Consider the following 20,747-nt stretch of genomic DNA (forward strand, 5'->3'; position numbering starts at 1 on the left):
ATCTCTATGTTGAGTCATGGCAATTGGACTTAAACATCCAGTCGGCTAAATGTTTGAGCCTGACCTTAACCAATTTATTTTTGTGCCTAAACTTAACCAAAAAGTGACATTTCCACGACTGAGCATTTACAATTGTTGTCATTAATTTTATTTCCCCAAGGGGATCAATAATGTATTTCATTATTATCATTTTTATTATGACAACATGTCTGACATGCAGCTGCCATCATTCCCATGATGCTACACAGTGATGCCAGACTGTACTTTAGTGTTCATATGGGGCGGCCATGAACTTACAATATTGGTACTGCTCACCTGATCAGTGCTGAATTATCATGTCATTTTGTCTTTTCTTTATATAATTAACAATAAACTTTTTGATCCCACACAGCCGTCAATTAAACTTGATGCTAAACAACAGCTTTGAGTCTCACTAGTTTTGAGCAGTGTACAGAACTAACAAATTATATTTGGGTTTAATTTATCCACAGAATAATCTAGAACACTAAAGGAGGTTGCAGTGTAGACTATAGCAAACGTAACATGAGCAGAAAACACTTCTGAATTTGCAGAAGAAAAATCAACAGGATGAGTTACATAACTTCTGTACAGGAAAGTAGGAAAGACAGAAATCTGACCGGCATCAAAAAGAGTCGGATCCTCTTTAGATTTATGTAAGAGAACAAGTTGGTGCGCTGATTTGGTGTCACAGTGAACTCCCTATTCCTGTAACACATTCTGTGAAAATGATAACTTCAGCTTTTAGATGATTCACTCTTTAACTTTTCGTATACTTGAGGCACACTGAGTTGTTCTCCTGGATGAGTCACTGAGAGGTTTTTGCTCTGACTGTTGAGCCCCCGGTCTATTCCTGAGCAAACTCCGGATTTATGAAGGGCAGGTTTGTCCCTACAGTCAGTCTGTGTGTGTTCTGTGTGTGTGCATCTTTGTACTTCACATATTTGTAGGTTTCAGAGTTGGCTTTGAGGTTGAGTTTGAGGTCACGGTGGGACAGAGGTAGGCCGGAGTTACACTTGAAGTTGTTATGGACAAAGGTAGGGCTAAGGACTGGAACATGCAAATACAAAGAATGCTGTGTAGTGACAAAAGCAACAGAATGCAATGGAGTTAGATTTAGAAGTGAAAGCAAACCGTGTGGAGTAATTGTAAATCAAAACTACTAGCAACTGTACACACTGTAAGAATTCATCTTTATGTGTCTGCTATCTATACGTAAATTACTGATCACATTATGAAGATAATTACCATAGATGACAATGCAAACTGTCTCAGCGAACACAGGGGTTTTCAACTTGCTAGTTAGTGTGCAGCAGACGGCAGGTCTGAAACCAAGCAGCACAGCACCTGTTGTCACTCATGTATGGTAGTTACTACACAGCAGGAACTCATTTGTTCTTCAGGGGTGGTTGCTCATTGCTGAGCTTCAAGTGATTTAGGTATTATGTACAACACTTCACACATCACGAGCACAGGTTCTGTAGCACCCACCGATGTTTTAAATTAAAGTGTAGATGTGTGGCTCAGCCTGGTTTAATGACATGCTGTCACACTGTCATCAGCTTATTAACTCAAAACACCTGCAAAGGTTTCCTGAGCCTTTAAATGTTCCCTCAGTCTGGTTCAGGAGGCTACACAATCATAGGGAAGACTGCTGACTTGACAGTTGTCCAAAAGACAGTCATTGACACGGTCCACAAGGAGGGTGACCCACAAAAGGTCATTGCTAAAGAAGCTTGCTGTTCAGAGTGCTGTAGGCAGTGCTGTGTGCAGAGGGATGCTTAGAATAACCAGAAAACCAGACATTAAAGAATCATACAAAAGCACAAATGACAATAAAACAAAATACACATTTTTTTGTGACGTACTGTAGGATTTAGTCAATGATGATGTGCTGTGTTCACCAGTCCAGACTGCGCTGTTGTCTTTCATCCACAGAACCAAAAGTTTTTTAATTAGATGAGAGATTTGCAGTTTCTCCAGTGTGATTCTATCCATGACACAAATTTATGCACCCATGCTACAGTACAGTGAGGGATACTGGAAAAAATCCCCCACCAAATGCTTTAAAACATCTGTCCACTGTCTGCTTGCTGAATATCTGGCAAACTAAGCAGCTTGTTTGGAAAAGAAATACAGCAACATGTGTTAGATCATGTTATTGTGTATTTCTCCACATTCAGGTCTGAGTATTCTGATATGGAAGTCATTTAGCACAATACAAGCAGGAAGAAGTTCTTCGCTGTTGCCCAGTGTCTGGTTTGCATGAATATCACAGTCTGACGCCCGACGTCACAAAGAACAAATGGAAATCTTTCTTAAATACCACAACACAACCACAGGCCGGCGGGGCAGAGTGAATGGAAATGTGGGCAAAATGCACTGCATGTTTTTGAAGACCAGATCATTGTGGCTTTGGCTTCGACTGAAGGAGGAAACAAGGACACCCTTGTCCTAGAAATAATTAAATATGGATGCATATATACAAAGAGACCAAATAGGATGTTAAGGCATTCCTCTTTTGATCACAAACAGAACACTAGGCTAGAGGTCCATTAAAAATATCTCGGAGGTTTCTTTATATGAAGCTGCCTCACTGTGTTAAGCAGTGACAGATGACCTAAGAAAATGGTAAAAGCATATGGCTAACAGTACTTTCAAATGTGCAAGTCACTCCTTGGTTTTCTTGGCCAAGGTCAAGTCTGAGCTCCTCCCAAAGTAGCGCATGGTAAGGGATATTGTGGCCCCTGACTGGTACAGTTGAATCTGGCAACAGGAGCAGACATCTGACTTCCAGATGTTTTTAGCCTCTAATGTGCAGCCAAGACCAGATTCACCTAACCCAGCCCAGTCTGAGTCTTTTCCTCTCTCGTTCTCTGTCTCTTTGTCTCAATTTATTCAACTCTAACTGAATTCTCTGTCGTCTCTGAGTCACACTCCCACCCTAACAGACGCCTGGTTACATGCATCATAAGCATAAAATACAACTATTGCTGGCATATGTGCACAGTATTTAACTGACTCCTTATCTGTTTGTCAAACCATCTCCAGCTGACTCTCTCACTTTACTTCCTCCCTCTTTTTCAGTCTCAGCCAACCCACATGTATGCAGCTTTTCCAACATTCCTCCATGGGTTGCAAGCGGAGAGCTGCAACATAAAAAGAATACACGTGAACAGACCAAATGACTGCTGTGAAACCCAGTTAACCTGCCTTAGCAATTATAACTCGTGAGCCTCTTTCACATTTATAATCTGAGGTCTGAGGTGTCCAGACACTCTAATTATGAGTAAAGCGTTGGTTCTGTTATGGAGATGTTTGTTAGTGGAGTGCATGCATGAGTTCCATCTGTGTTTGCAATTTATTGTAATACAATTCAGTCATTTGACTGCAACTTGCAGCAACAGTAGGATTTATGTTCGACTGTGTATATGAGAGACAAAAGCAAGGAAGAGATGAAGGATTTGTGTGTGTGTGTGTGTGTGTGTGTGTGTGTGTGTGTGTGTGTGTGTGTGTGTGTGTGTGTGTGGTTGCCTATGTAATATGTATCGTGAGAGCTCTACTGATTTGATATCCAAGTGCATTCATTTTGCATCTTTGGTGATGCCGTGCAAGCATTTGTAAACACAGCACTGTCAGAAGATATATATTCAAATTCATTATCAGCAACTACAATTTTCTCAACCACAGCAGCTGATGAAAAGGCTGTTCACATTTAAAAAGAGGAATAAACATCTGGCACTTAGGAGTTTCACCACAAATATATACTGTAAATCACAAGTGTGCGATAAGAGTTTTGTCTTGTTTATTTCCAAAGAAATAGTTTATTTAAAGGTCGATAGCCACAAATGCTTAAAGACATGTACTGTAATGGGTTTTGGATGAGTTTTCTTTTACCCTAAAACATAAAAACAAATGAATGAAAATGTGAAACTAAGTAAACTATTAAAAAGACCAGCCTTCCCTTTTAACCTTTCGTGACTCTTTACAATGTGGAAACAGTGCTGCTCTGTTTGTGCTTCACTTTTTGTTTGGTATGTGAATTGTATTTATTTATTTAATTTTGCACAACATCTGTCTGACAGACCTCTCAGGACTTTTGGTTTAAAACTGTGCCTTTTCTGTGCAGACAGTGCTGAAACACACTAAAATGTAGAATCCAATTGTGGATAAATGTTTTCAGGTCCTGTGTATGTGTGTGGTAGAGTGAATGTGTTTGCATGGTCACCAAGGATTTGACCTTTTGCACCTGCTCCTATGGACTGCTTCTAATTTGTTGGTCCTGAACCTTCACTAAGACCCATATATTAGTTTGGCAATGTTGAACCAACAACTCTAAACAAACATCAGCTGGTAAATATTTCCCAAGGCGAATATGAAGGAGGACGTAATTCTACTCAGCAGCTTCATTGAAATCTGATTCACTGTACACTGTACATGCACATGAACCTAAACCGTTTACGTAATGTTATTAGATAAATGAGCAACATACAACAATACCTGTGTGTATATATAAAAAAAGGTAGAGAGTAAGAGTGTTGCGCACAAACAAAGACAGGTGGAGTCGTTCTTTGTACAACCAAAAACCAGAGCACAAAAAGATGCATCCTGCTGGATATTGGGGCAGTATCTGAAAACAGAACCAGCACATCCAGCCTCACAAAAGGTTCACAATCACATAACTGTGCATCCAGTTTACAGTTTAAACAGTCAGCATAGACACAAATTGTCCACCTTGACCCTAGTGCACATCGCAGGCGTGCAAAGCGACATAGCATTTGCGAAAATCCAGTGGGTTTCATGGTGTAGTACAGCAGTATTCTGTACTAATAAGAACACACGGTTACTGTGCACATATAAAAATATATGTTACAGTATTACCCCTTTTAATGGCTGTTATCAGTTTGTCATTGGGCCCATATCTGTTAGTAGGGTCCTTATTGCTTGTCTCCTGGGTAGTAGTTAGTCATTATTGCAAACTGGACCTGTCGTTGCGACTTGAGTTTAAATAACTATGCATGAATTTGAAACAGGGAACAATCATGTCTCTGCCATTTGTAAGTGCTGCATTTTATTATCCCACTCATTCACCACTCCTTTCTTCACAAAGTCTGTAGCTCTTTCTACAAAGTCACGGACTGTGGCTTTCACTCCTGTCATCATTATTACAGTCACTAGAGGGCACTTAATTATAACCTACTGGTAGATGGAGTTTGCCCCTTATGAATCATGTACTAGTATTTTATGTGAGTTGCCTCTGTCAGCATGACAATTGTTATGGCAAATCAAAAAAAAGTAGAAATTAAAAGAAATGTCCACATTTTCTGTCCACAAACTGCGTGATTTGACAAGGTCAGTACATTAAATATTATGTTTGGATTTAGTGCTGCCAAACTACGTACAACACAGATGTTGTGATAACCAGTCGTTGTTGTTTGCCAGTCATTCAGACTCTATAAGATGCATTTGTGAGGTGAACTGAACAGGTGCAGAGACCACATCCATTAGGCACAAACCGGCACTGGTGTCGATCAGGTTTTGGCATGCAACCCGTGGCTTCAGCTGAATTCAGCTGTGCAAGGAAGGCACTTCAGTGATGCATGGTCTAACCATAGTTCATTGTCATTTAAGCAAAGAAATTGGATTCTGAACAAGTTATTAGTTTAATGTAATATATACACAGTGAATGTCTTGAATGTAAAAAGCAATTTGGGTTTTTTATATTTGCAGCTTTACCGTTGGCAGGTTAGATAATTAGTTCAACAGTGCACAAAACAAAGAAGTGAGAGTACTTCTGACTCTAACGTAAACATGTTTATATGCGTGTCTGAGTGCATCGCCTTCATGAGCTCATGAATCACTCCTTTCCTCACAGCAGCCAAATCTGTTAACAAACATAGTAGTGGTATACAACAGAATCATCTACTCACAACCAACATGACGACGATGAAACTAGACCTTGTCACCACTGTAAACCTAATTCCCTTCTCCTACAAGAGCTGCCATGATACCAGCATCTCTCACACCGGGGCCGCCATTACAGTTCATTATCAGAAGGAGATAGGGGCCAAGGTACACTGCATTTTTGGGGGGAGGGTTATTTCTTTCTATCATGGTTATTATCATGGTTATTGTCAGTATGTTGTTTGGGTTTGTTTGTTGTTGTGCTTTTACATGTATGTGATGTGTGTGTGTATTGAGGGTTATGAAGTCCTAACTCTTCACCAACAGCTTTGATATTAACATGAGCAGCCCACACACTGTATGAGGCTGTTTGGAACTACTTTTTACCAAAAAATAGTCCCAGTGAAAACAGTTTAAGTTTATATTTAATCTATTGTGCCACATTAGAGCTCTTCTCAGGACTGTAGGAATGTGTGCATACGCTTGACATCTCACTACTGTCTCCTGTCAGTTATTTTGCATGTTGGTTTAGGATGGGACATCTTTTATTTCTGAAACTAACCTGTCATAATAAGTGAAAATATGTGGGTGTATTTTTCTTCTTGTATGTTCACATTGATTTTTTATTTGTGTGTGCAAAATAAAAAGTGACTCATAGTTTGTTTCCCCTTGTCAGACTCTGCTACTACTTGCCTCATCGGAGATGAAGACAGCGAGCTGCTCTGTCTGGAGCTGCTCTGAGGAGTCACCATTCTGTCCGATGCCATCTTAGTTCAGCTCAGCACCTGAAACACACACATGCAACATAAATAAGAAGACCGAGCAGAGTGAGTGTGATGATTAATACTTATATGAATTGATTTTACTGTCAGATGTGAGAATATGTCGGAAAGTTTAATTTGAATGAATGTAATGATCAGACTGGGTACATTCTGGTGCCGTTACACAGCACCATTCAACAAACACACTTTGAATACAGTGTCACACACATCCTGCTGGCTGTGTTGCTTACCACTGCAGTGTTATCCACCACAATACTGTATCTCCTTATTGATCCGCCTCCAAGCATTCTATTCTTGTCTTGTCTTTTTTTTCCTCCCAGTAATTTAATTATCAATAAACCTCCCTGTTTTAAATAGCTGCAAGCTGCTGGTGTGCCAGTGGAATTATATTTCTTATCTTCTAATTTACTGGCTGGCTGCCAGCCAGTGACTCTGTTCCCTACTTTGAGCCTGAGCTGAAGGAGCTGACGCTTTTAAGTGCCCACAACTTTATTCCGCAATTTTATTGATGTATCCCATTTAGATTAGTCCATTTTCGAACAGAGAAGCCACGGACATGCTAATCCTTTTAGTTAATGATATCCTGCAGTGGTGTGGTTACAAATACCATGTTTACTGTAGAGTATAATTAGCAGGTAGTAACAAAGTGAGACTACTGTATCCCTCTCTCTCTCTCACACACACAAATGCACGCCCTACAAGTGTCAACCCAGCTGGGATTTTTTCCATGCTCACAAAGTATTATGGGAGCAACAGACATGAACAGGAGAGGGCAGAGGGATGCATGATGCACACGAGATGACACTTAGATCTCGTGTTGGCTGCCTCTATCAGTGTCGCAGTGCTCAAGCTTTAACGCCTTATAGACACAAACAACTGATCTGTTCTGTATAATTTGGAGACAGAGAGGATGAGGCACAGCAGTGCAATAGAGTAATCACCGATTCTGTCCGATTTACTGTCTGCTTCAATTGCTCCGAAACTCCACTACGGGTTACGTAATTATGAACAACAAGGGAACTATTTAATGATGAATGAGGGAAAAAGAGAGGTTTTTAGGATTTGAGTGACTGAGTCCGTGATAAACAGATACCCAGACGGATGAATAGGTGGAGAGACACAGACTCTCCAGAAGGATGCAAAAAGAAAAAGGGGAAGGAGAGAGCAGGAAGAAGATGCAAAGAAGAAGAGAACGCGTGACGGGAGGGACTCTTTTAACCGCAGTCTTGGCATGGCTCCTCTGGGGCCATTTTCAGAGAAAGCATCGCAGCGAATCAGAAATTATATCAATACTGTGCTAGGACCATGGAAGTCTGAAAGACTAACAGTAAGAACTCTGTGTTGGGAAGAAAACCCACATCCATTACACTCAGCACAGTTAGAATGAAGCAGAACAGAAAACCATGGAACAAGTGATGATATAATTGCACCATTTATTACAGCAGAGGTTTAGATGAAATATATTGTCCATATAATTGAACACAGGGTCACAACCAATGAGACACAGATCCAGCAGATTCCATTACATTTGCCTCCAGCTCGTTACCGTGCTCTTCTGTGGATTATCATACAAATGGAGATGAGTTATCCTATCAAGCAATTCAGTCCTGAGCACTTAGAGTGTGCCACTAAGTGCCATGTTAAGGACCATTGCGCTGGAAGTGATCTCTGTCACCCTGCTTTGAGTGGCCAATGACTGCAAACGATGCACGAGGGAGGAGAGCAAAACAGTTTTTAGTGAAATGATACAGTTTACAGCGGGTCCTCTGTGTTTCTGAGACTGTTTTCAGTCTCCTGAGTCATTTAGTTTTGGTGCAGACACTCTTTTAGTCTGTAACAATTTATGTAATAAAACAAACTAAAGTTCCCTCTTCTATTCATTTTAAACACCCACAAGTGCGTTAAGTTGCAAGTGCTACAGAAATATGAGTTTCCTGAGCAGATGGTCAGCTTTGAGTGGATTCTAGCTAATTCTCTTGCTGGGTTGGACATTTCTTTTCATGTCTGAGCTGAAACCTGAGTGGCCCTGTGGGTTTCCCCACTCGGTTGCCGTGGAGAACATGTTGGTTGAAGGTAGGGCAAACAAAGGACACCTCTGTCTCTGCCTCATGTCACATGCCGGGTAAAATAACAACCACTCAGGGACTTGTCTGTGTGAGGGAAATCAGAAGGGTGTGCATCCAGATTTACTGCAGCACTTGTGTTTATTCTTTGCATGTGTGTACGGGGCGATTTAAAAGTTGCCATGTTTGCATATGTGCACGTTTCTGTCATTTGCAGTTTTCCAGAGATGTTTCATGTCTGTTCCTAGTTAGTGTCACACAAACTTTACATTTCACCAAGGAGTCAACTTGATTATTTCACATCTGAGCTCAGCAGCCATTATAAATTCAGACTGTATAACTCAATCACTTAGTGTGACGATGTAAAAAGAAGAAAAGTGAACTTCCAAGTTCTGATCCACTAGTATTCAAAAACTAAAAGACAACATGACAAAACTAAAGCATCAACACCATGTCTGTTTTCCACCAGACAGTAGATGGTAGCGCTGTGAAATGGTTGTATGACTACAAGGTATTATGGAGCGACCCACCTGCAAGTTTAAATGTGTAGTAAAAAGTACAATCTTTCCCTATGACGTGTAAAAGTTCCACAAATGGAAATATTTCAGTAAAGTACAACAAATAAAAAACAAAACTAAAATTGTACTTAAGGTTACTACTGGAGTACAGATGGTGTATGGATTTAGTTACATACAGTCTCTGTTTGTGTTTACCACTTGTTGAAATAAACATTGAGAAACTAAACATTACAACACTACAGCACATGAAAGCAGAAATAGCCCAGTGCCAAAATTCACAAAAACAGCTGGAGCTCTCTATACTTTTCCCAAAGGGTGAAGACGTGGACTGTGTACAATAAGAAAAGAGTATTTTAAATATTACAAAGATTCAAATCTTAGTGGTATATTTGTTGTTATGTGAACCCTGACAAATTGCTGTTACATTTTGTAAAAATCACAACTTCTTGGCAGTTTAATGGCTTTAAAAACACAGATGACCTACACTCTCCGCTGTCCCTGAATGCAAGCGACCCAGAGCAATGTCTTCTGTATAGACGCGGTGTTACTGTCTTAACATCAAGCCTGTGCACTGAGATTTTGTATTGACTTTGTGTGTGACAGGGTTGCAGCACTTGGAACAAAACATGAACAGTAAATAAATTGGAACATGTTTTATGTTTTTACAGTCGGAAAGCTACGTGATAGGTAGCTAGCAGACAGGTGATGATTCTGAATCCCAGTAGATCAGACATTGTTCTTCAAACTACAAAAGTCTTTCTTAAAATCAGGGGACAGACAGACATCTTTTAAAAAATATGTTTCAGAACTGACTGAAATAAAATGTACATTCAAGATTTCATTGTCTGCTGATCTCACTGTCTGGACTCTGCATGACGGAAAACCACTTTTTAAAAATACTATTCCAGTACTTTTTATAATATTCTGTGGCCCAGCAGAATGCATTTCACAGATTCTGGGTAAAACCAGAATACAAAAACCACAAATAGAAAAACTATTCTGCTGAAAACAAAATACCACATCACTGTGGCTTAGATTGATTGTTGTGCCAATGGCGTTGAATTTATGTTTGGCAAAAGCATAAGAAATCAAGCAGAGGAGAAACGAGAAACAACTGAAGCCACTCACCATTTTGAGAAGCTAAAACCACGTTGAATCAATATAATGGGGTTCACGGCAGAATGAGTCAGTCTGTGTACTCGAAGTTTAATATCCTTGTTGTTTCAGGAGTGCCTCAATGTGTAACTGGTTCCTTATGGTTTGGCTTCGATTCAAAACTGCCACAGATTAGTACAAAATGCTTCTTCCCTTGATGTTGTCCTAACTCACACAGACTGAAGAAAGCAGCTGCCTCTGGCCTTTGGCCTTTAAATACAGTGGACATGCTCTGCATCTGCGACTTGACGGTGCCGTGCTGCTCGTGTCCTGTCATTGAGCTGGAGATCTGGTTCACAGCAGGAGACAGTGGTCAGAGTCTCACCACAGAACCGTCATGTGGAGAGGGAAGTAGATGGGTACTGGATGGGTGGTTGGGTGGGAACAAGCTGGAAGCAGGCTGTGCTGAGCCATGGACCCAACATTCCCATCCCACACACACAGTGGGTTGGCTTAAAGTGGGTCCTTGTACTTTGACAGAGAGACCCACACAGGGTCGGATAATGCCTGATGTGAACTGCTACTGTTTGAATGTTTAGTGAGTCAGCTCGGGTTTCTTCACGGTATTACAGAACAGAAGTTTTACAATATCTCGGGTCCAACTTTGGTTACTACACATGAGCTCTACTTTGTCTTTATATTTTTCATTCTGACTGAGTTACAGCAGCGTTTCAAGGAGAAGTCATGATCTGAGCGAGTGACTTAGTTGACATAATTGTACTACCTGTGTCAAACTAAGAACAAAGTACACAAAACACAAAGTCTAGATATCTACACAGAGCCGTACATGGAAGGACAAACATTTCTCTCCAGACACAACAGCCCTCTTGCCCATTATAAGCTCTAAGTCTAAATGTGGAGCATTCCTCAGATAACACTGGCACAGCAAACCTATTTTAAGATTGTTGTCCCGGCTGGTTAGTGTAGTGGTAACATCATTACACTCTATGCAGGAGACTGGGGTTCAAATCGTGGCCATGGCCTCCTCCAGCCCAGAGTCCGTACTCTGCCCTGTACCTTTTAAGCCACTTTGGATAAAAGCATCTACCAAAATGTAAATGTAAGATTGGGTTGTGTTTTTCTAGACTGACATTAAACCTGAATGTGTTTGTTTTGCTGACAGAATCTGAATTAGTTCAAATAAACATTTGCAACACGGTCAGTGTTTGGGGTCAGTATATTTTCGTTAAGTCTGAGAGTTTTTAAGCTTTTTTGTTGATGACGGTTGTTCTGTTGTGTTAACGCTGAGCATATTTATGAATGTTTAATTTACTGTTGTTTTTGGAGAGATGTTTTCTGTAGTTTGTTTGGGTGTTGGTCATCAGTCTCGTTGCTTCCTTAAGTGAACAATGACCACTTTCCAACTGTTATTTTCTAGGTTGATGCGATTTAGAACTATTGGGAATCAAACCTAACTAAAAAAGCAATGTGGAGCTGACTCCAACCTAACTCCATCTTGGAGTTGCCCACAACATATTCCCAGCCCGTCCAAGCTAGTCTGTCATCACTCTATTTAGCACTGGTGAACAGAAAACTTATTCCAAGAACCACGAAGAATGTCAAGACAAAGATAGAAAGAGGAGAACTTTAACATAACATTGCAACGCCTTTCTCTGCTGCCCACTGTGCAAAATATAGTGATATAACATGTAGATTGAGGCTGTTCTGCTCCACCAACTCACACCTGAGCTTCTTCTTCAGTCTGTATCATGTTAATTCAGTTTTCAACATGTTTAACAGTGACAAGCTTACACTATAGCGAAATGCACACTGTTTAATACGAGTCGCTTATTAAAATAGCAGCTCCACCACCTTTTAGCATTCATTCTTCCTACACACCACTTCAGTCTGTCAAAATAATGCATCCCTCAAATTTCCCCTCAATTATTTCTGACGCCGAAGTCAAACACACCACTGGAAATATTAACAGCTCCCATACTTAACTCCACATCCACCTAATCACAAACCATTACACTAGAGTACTGTACGTCGTCTCAGTCTTCGTCATCATAGATGGCTGCTGTAGTTTATTTAGAGGCATTGAAGACGATGTCTTTAAAGGCACCTTATTCTACAGAGGCACTGTAGCTGTGTGGCTAATGATAGAAAAGCTGTGTGAATATCTTGACATGTCTCAGGGGCTTCAGGGACATCACGTATTTGAGTTTGACACACAGTGATGTCTGAAATAAAATACGTAGGAGGAAGGAGAAGAAGCACTGTTCCCATTTCCATATATTATATATTTTTATTACAAGAAGCAGTTGTACAGTGTTCAGGAAGGAGATTGAAAGAATAAGAAGGTGACTAGGAGAAACGTGGGAGACAGATGTGGTTATCAACACAGGGCTTGTTACTTTAACAATTCTTCAAACTGTTTTTTTTTTTTTTCAGAGCAAGAGTTTTGTTTTAACGTCAGATGTTCACATTTGGTTTATTTTAACAGTACAGGGACGGGAAGGGAGAGCAGTATAACTGGAATCTTGCTTCAGCAAGGTGAACATGCAATATGTGGTGATGTGAGTTTGATCTTTAGAGTGTCTGATTGCAGTTCTTTGCACTACAATAAACTACACTGCTAATAAGACGCTACTTGCAGCCTTGTCATAAAGGCATCAAATTATACAGTGCCACAGGCGTCTACTGACCACTCAAATACATACTGTACATATACACATTCTTTCTCAGGACCATATTTTCATTTCATTCATCCTCAAGTGCAGATTACTGTTATGGATCAGTTCTGAGTGTATTCATATACTGTAGTGCATTCACCATCTCACACACTCAGATGATTACCACCAGCTACCATTCAGTGTGTGTCAGTCTACAATGAATTGCACTTGCCATGTGGAACAATTGGGACTCTGTGTCACGGACACATGCTCCTCAGATAAAGTCAAAAATTAAGACACATGTCAGATATGCAGCCAAGTTAGGGGCAGTTCTAGCAAGTATGTAAGTAACTATAAGAATAAAAGAAACTCTCTATTTGAAGAATACAATGTAGGGGACTATACGTAAGTTTCTATAAGAATGTTACAGAGTTGAATTGTTCTATTACTAATAGTTTTGTGAGATAAGAGTGTTCGACAGTAAAGAGTGGTGGGAAGTGATGGTGCAGACTAAGAAAGTGTTAGAATATGTCTTTAATGGGTCATTTAGGCCTTCCTGACTTTAAAAAACCATTTGGGAAAAGGAGAGAGATGGTTATAAGTCAGCATCTGTCACAAGTCTCTACAGAGAAGATGGAGTCACTTGACACGTGAAATGCTCTCTCAGCAGTGTGTCCTGACAGCTGAACCACCTTTTTGTTCCATTGTACTTCTGTCACTCATACGACATCTACTCACTGTTACAGTGGGTCTTAGGGCGGAGCAGGAATATCTCACTTTGGCAATCTTTAGAGAAACAAAAGTTTGCTTGCTTTTTTAAAGCAGCAATTAATGGAGTAATAGACTAAATAAAGTCTACTCTGAAAATAATATCAACTGCAAAAGTACTTTTGTTTCATTTGTGCAGTTTATATGTTTACCAGTAGTCTCAGCCCCAGCATACTGCAATAATCATAAAATACTGTACAAAGGATTTTCCAGCTTAACATCAGGCGCATATATCTAGCAGTGTGTGTCTGATGTTAGTAGCGCATAAAAAAGATTTACTAGAAATGAGGCCAGTGTTGCATGCCTTAATTATACTGTAGAGTCTGTGCAGGCAGCAATTGGGGATTTGCGAAGTTTTTCCCTAACACACTGCTGACTGGACTAAAAGGGGAAGATCCCCTTGTATAAGGCCAAAGCTGAGCAACCCGTTTGGGTCTCTGAGCATTCTTTCCTTTGGTATAATAATATGGAAGTTAAATGCTCTGCCCTCATGGGGTTTCTAGGTAACCTGCATCGCTTATAGAGATGAGATCACATGGGGTCAAGTTCCACACATACACACACATAGACCTATAACCCTGACCATGCGCTGAGATCAGCCACCCTGTTAAATATCACACTAATAAAAGTAGACAGATTGCTAAAACTGATAGCAGTTGCACAAAAGGCAGTAATGCACACCAGCTCCTGCCAAATCCACATTCCTCAGACACCAAAAAGGAAAATATTTTGCCCCAAAACCATGAAATTCACTGCATAAATAACTAGATTACTTTACCACAAGTCTGCTAAAGTGAACACATTGTCATCCTGGTAGTTTAGGGTCAGTTATAATTCTCCAATTATAAAAATATTTCCAAACAAAAAAAGAGAGATGGCAGCACCGTACCTCCTGAGATCTCAAATACCCCCGACATCACGCCAAGAGAAATATCCAGATACATTTTAAGCTTCCCTGCTCCATCGACAGTTAGCTTAATGAATAATGGGAAAATCAGCTGGAGCAAAAACAACATCCAGACCTAGCAGAAGGTTTTGGCGTGGAGCTCAGTAGCTTCGTGAGCAGCTCCAAGAGGCCACAGACACTGGAACTGGATCCTGACACAGTCTGGCTCACCGAAGGGGGATCGTGTGGGTACCTGACACCAGAGCAGTGGTGGCCGGCAAGGAGCTGCTTAATAATGAATGAGTGAGGCCTGTGGAGAGGTACCACACACACACATGCACCACATGGTTAATACGGAGTCACACTGACATAATTGGAGACAGGCTTACAGCGTGGTCAGGTAAAAGTAGGGTGTATGACTATAATCAGCATCATCAACGTGACACATGTTGCTAACAAAGTACTCTGTCATCACCCTCCTGATCCACACTTTACACACAGTGGGCCACAAGTGTGTGTAGTGGTAATTTATACCGTTCTAACTGGTCTCATAAAACTTTATACTCCTTTTTTTAGTGCATTAAAGCACAGACAGAACTGTAGACATCAAAGGAGACTGAAACCTAAAAGATTAATAAGTTAAACTCATTGTGATCTTCATAGCAACAAGTCACATGTGATTTAACCCCAACCACACCCGCCTCTGAAACAGAAAGTGATTGGCTGAGATGTACATGTAGTCCTCATGGCAAAGGAGAGGGGAAAACCCAACCAGGATTAAACACTGGCCAGCTCCAACAAACAAAAGATGTGACCGCTTTTCTCTCATGAAACATCAGCTGAGTCATCTTGGAGCCAAGCAAATGTCATCAAGCACTGAGGTTAAAACCAGGAGACAGAAGCTCTTCCACTTAAAAACCTGTGGTTTAATCGACTGGCCCTTCGTCAAAACTCAGCGCTAGCCGATGTAGAGCATCAAACCACATCCAAAACACCACATGGAATCACAGTATCATGAGATACATGGATAGTGTCTCTAAAAAAATTTGAATGTGCAAAAAACATACGTTTGTAGGATTTTTCAGTCCTGACGACCACATTTAAGCATCATCAGAGAAAAGTTTGTGTATTTAAATTCCAAATATTTTGTTCAACATGGAAGAGCAAAGACAGCACACAGCGCTCCTGGTTATGATGATTAACACCATAAGGTTTGACAGCTTTAAATGTTCTTGCCAGAATTTTGCAATAATAAGCGGGATAGTGTGGCTAGTAAACACAAGATTTCTGATCTTTCCTGATGCAATCATCCTAGCCACACAGAAACGAGTGGCTTGGATGATCGCAAACCTTAGTACTGCTATAATAAATTACAGTTCGCAGACGAGGTATTTGTTTTACGTTGATCTAACTATTAAGTTAGATAAACCTAAATGAGTTAAGTTCAGAAAACTTAATTAGATAAAGTGTTTTTTCAGTGTATCAAGTAGCTGCCCTGAACTTTAGTTGCTTTAGAGTGCTAGTTAAAATTTTAAAAGATGTTTTCTTTGCTTTGTTTCATTTGTCATATTTAGTTTGACCAAATAGATTTTACTACTGCAACACAACACTGCAAATCAGCTGCTTCAGTACACAGCAAAGCTTTTACTTTTCCAGCATTTTCTTCTATGTCATGGCCAAAGTTTTAAAGTTAGTGATAAATTCCTGGGAAATCTGACATCAGATTCCAGCTTTAACTTCAGGCATGTGGCCAAAACAGCCCTTTGAAGCAAATTCCCAACAGAAGCTCGAGTTCTCAGCCCTCGGCATCATTGTCTGATCTTCCCCTGTCAATCACACTGAGAATGACCTCACTGGCATTTATGTCATGCAGCTCCTTTAGCTAGAGAGAGTGTCCTGGAAATGGCATTAGCCCAGTTACGACCTGGATCCTCGTGTCAGAAAGACCAAGCACCTGCAAAACATTGCAGTCAAGCACAGATCCATATGCACAATTTATCACCAGCTGTCTGTCTGTCCATCGACGCCCACAGGCACCCGGATGTAAACTCATGACCTCATATGCAGCGCCCGGATCATAAATAAACCTTGCATGGATACTCCTTTTAAATGCCACATTTGGGCTGGTGAGTGACCTGGTCCTCGGGCCACACACAAAATGGCTTGGAAAGACCTGAAAGGGAGGGGATGTATGTAATAGCTGCAATTCCTTGCAAGTCAAGTCTACAGCTGTTTGACATTAAGAGGTGGGAGTAAATTAGGTGGGCTGGGTTTGTGTGTGTGGGTTCAGGGGACAGGGGAAGAGTAAGAATCAGTGGTGGAGGATAGGTCCACTGTTCAGAGCTAAATGGGGAAACAGGCACCACTTCAGGGCGGTGTGGAATTTTTCAAGGCGTTTTCTTCCAACTGTTATTCCACCATAAAGACACAGGGTGAATGGGACACACATGTGGTCAGTGTGATAAGTAAATATCAGCTCCAAAAATCGTAAGGTATGCAAGAAAAGCTCCATACGTGCCCACTGAACACACACACACAACACTTAAAAATCCATGTTGATGCTATTTTTTCTACCTTCTACAGCACGTTAAGAGTTTTCTGGGTAATTAGATCTGGAAAACAGTCTGACATGTTTCATTTGAGATAAACAATCTATCATTTGGAATAAATACTTTAAATGTGTCATTTAAAATGTATAACACCTACTAAGACAGAACTGTTACTGGTATTACAACACAGTCCTAAAGAACATTTGCACTTCAAAGACTTTTATTTGTTTGCATATGCTGAAAGAAATGACACAGAACTGTACAAAGCAAAAAAAAAAAACCAAAAAGGTTTATTGACAATGTCAAACATGCAACAAATAGTTAAAGCTGAATTAATCAAACTACTGATAAACTATTACTTGATAATCAAGTAATAGCAAAATTTAAATAATCATTAGCTGCTGTCCTAGTTTTGATGTAGTGAATTATAAAAAGGTTAAATTGTTTTTCTGAACATATGCACAACATTTCTAAATAACTTCTAAAATATTCCTTGAGTTAGAACCAATGCATTTAAACGAAAATGACCAGCTCAGAGCTCATAACTGCTTTTGCATCAGTTTGCTTTTACTTTTTCAAATGGCATGAGTTGCTATTGTTGATGGACTGCATAGAGCTGTATGAGTCATCAGCTAACAGTAGTAGGGAGGGTGCAGGGGTTACCCAAACAGAAAATGACACCACTTGAGAAAAGCAGTAGTAACTCTTCAGGACTCCCTAAGGTGCTTTTTTACAAAGAGGAGGGGAGTAGTGATTTTTCTGTCTTGTGTGAATCAAACAGCAAACACAAGCGCAGGAGTACTGACGCCTCCATTTCCTCTCATGATCTCTCCAACGAGCCACAACAAGGGCCACGGAGCAAATACGGTAGGTGGCCGTCACAGTAAAGATAGATAAACAGACTGAAAGCCACGAACTCCCTCCAATTAGGAGACAGAGATGGGGAGAAAGGAAGAGAGCAAAGAAAAAGAGGTCAACATGAGAGAAGTTCCAAGCTGAAGCTCTAATTCAACCAGTCTCATATTGATTTACCTCCCAGCACTGGGCCCCACAGTGGCTGCCATACTGGGTCCACCTACACAAAAATTTATACCTGCACTCTCCTAATTGAGTCCACGCTTTGAAGAGAAGCCTCCACTGAGTCAGGAATGCTATTGCAGTTATGTGTCAGCAGTCACTGTCACTGTTGCACACAATAAAGAACTGTCAACGATGTATACGTGACGCACATGTCCACAGTTAGTGATGTGAGAGCTGTTGAAGTTTAAACATCATTTGGTGATGGGGTTTCAGCTTGTTGGCCTTTATTATGCATCATTATTTCCATGCAGTACTAGATATGCTTTGAGAAAATGTCCATCAAATATCTACATTTTTAAAAAGATTTGCAAGTGTTGCAGTTAACAAACAATCAGCTCTGCCTCTATGCATACTGCATGCAAAGAGGAACTTTAACTTGAAATTGTTTTCAAAGCGATGGCAATGTGCCCCACCTTTAAGCTAGTGAAACAGTCAGGTAGACGCTTATTGCATGTTAGTATTTGTATGTGTTATAGACAGTGTATACCACTGTCTAGTAACAAATGAATCAATTTAAATCCATCCATTTAAAGAGTGAAGATAGATTTGAGGTATCAATAAAACGATTAAAAGAAAAACTGTTATGCTGTTGTTTTCATGGAAACACCATTAGTTGACACCTGGATCGAATTAGCTGGACTGTGAAAAATAGCGTGGAAAACACCAGACCTGTGGGAGTAGAATTAAAATGACCTGGTCTCCACTTCAGCAAGGCAACACAGACACAGAGAGAAGGATTAGAAAAACAGCAACTAACCAAGGAGAGAACTCCCCCAGGGGGTAAGAAGTTAGTAATAGAGAATGACAGTTGACCAGGTCCAGCTCCAATAGTGCACCTGTTATACCAGATGAGTTTGACAAGCTTTGATATATTAAAGAAGTTCTGGTGTTGAGCATAAATCTAGTTCATTGTAACCAGGAAAGTTTGAGTACACAGTGCTTTGGAATCAGACTTGTGTGGAGCCAAAATGCAGCCTCATGTTTCCAAGTATAGCTGTGGTCGCACAGCTCAGTCACACCCTCTGTGATAGTCAGTGCTCATCAGACGCTGCTGGCAAGGCACTCTTTTAACGTCGCAGGACAATGAGTGCAGTGGTGAGACTGAGGAGGAGATGCGATTTTTACAGCAGACACACTGAGATTCCCCGCCCTGACAGAAAACCTAATTAAATAGTGTGACAGCACAGTTAGGGCCACACCTGCATCTGTGGTTCATGTTAACCGCACCACACCCTGCTCAGCTGTTCACCAGGCAGGCAGAGAGTCACTGTGTGTGCAGACTTATCCCCAACAGACATGTATTATTGCATAGAAGTGCTAAACACATGTTTATAGGAAATGGTAGTCACAACCTGTCATCTATTGATGCTAAATGAACCACTAAAGCCAGTTTTTTAATCCTTATAGAACTGATTTTAAGCCATGAGCTGCTGTTAGAAATATTAGAAGCAGTGATTATATTTATGATCCCTTGGCCTCATAAAGAGTATTATTATCCCAAAATGGTAAGAGTCACATTCTGATGAAGTCACTGAATGCAAGACTTATTAAAATGCAAGGTGTAATAGAGGCCACATCTAAGATGGTTGAGCTGTGTTTTTTGTAACTGTCCCAGAAAATGCCCAATGTCAAAATATAAATTTAAGTCTGCAAGATTTTACACATATCATTAATATAGAATGAACTGTAAAGGTCCCCAACAAGGCATTCAAGTCAAATGTTAACTAGCAGCTAACAAACTCACAATTACACTGTAAGCATGTGACAAACAGGTATAATATTTACTTTATTATTATTACAATATTTTATCTGATGATGGCAGAAGATGAAAATTTAGAGGATCACCAAAGGTATTAGAAATCATACAGAGGGAGACATGAAATGTACCAAACTTCATTTCAATCTATCCAGAAGTTTTTCAGACACTTAATTTACAAAAATGTTTCTGTGACACTGAAGGAAAACATGAATAGCTTGAATCATGAAAATCATGAATAACATGCTATTCAATGCTTAACACAAGCTAATGGAGTGATCGACATGTCGCGACTGTCTAAAAATAATGAGAAAAACACAGGAACAGGAAGTTCATCTATATAAGTCACTACCCAGCAACCATGTGTTGTTGTTTGTCATATAATTACATTGTGAGAACATGACCACAGAAATGCTGCTGCATGGTCCTCATAACAGATTAGCTGTTCAGTTCATGTCAGAGCCCTGTATGTTTTACCACTAGTGTTTTTACACTGAGCACGCAGGAAATGGAGTGAGCATTCACTGCTAGAGGAGCATAAGGATGGATGTGGAGATTATAGGTGATGTATACGTCATACACAGTCACACGCAATGTACGTTCATACTTAAAGACTGAAGACTAACCACTCAAACATCTAATCCCTAAGTGAC

At 40.3% G+C, this 20,747-nt stretch overlaps 1 protein-coding gene across 2 annotated transcripts in view; it reads right to left on the bottom strand.

Moving 5' to 3' along the window:
* The window catches only part of LOC113165367 (INSC spindle orientation adaptor protein), a 38,986-nt gene that overhangs the window by 16,884 nt on the left and 1,355 nt on the right, over positions 1–20,747 (bottom strand). Inside the window, exons 1-2 of one of the 2 annotated variants that reach the window (XM_026364789.1) lie at positions 10,414–10,771; positions 6,616–6,707 (exon numbers count right to left, since the gene is read on the bottom strand). In XM_026364789.1, coding sequence (XP_026220574.1) covers positions 6,616–6,689 — 74 coding nt within the window. In that variant the 5' untranslated portion in view covers positions 6,690–6,707; positions 10,414–10,771. Of the gene's footprint in view, positions 1–6,615; positions 6,708–10,413; positions 10,772–20,747 lie in introns of those variants that run through there. The other variant, XM_026364788.1, reaches the window with a different exon arrangement.

The sequence above is a fragment of the Anabas testudineus genome, chromosome 6 (assembly GCF_900324465.2).
Source record: "Anabas testudineus chromosome 6, fAnaTes1.2, whole genome shotgun sequence".
In the NCBI taxonomy this organism is placed as follows: domain Eukaryota; kingdom Metazoa; phylum Chordata; class Actinopteri; order Anabantiformes; family Anabantidae; genus Anabas; species Anabas testudineus.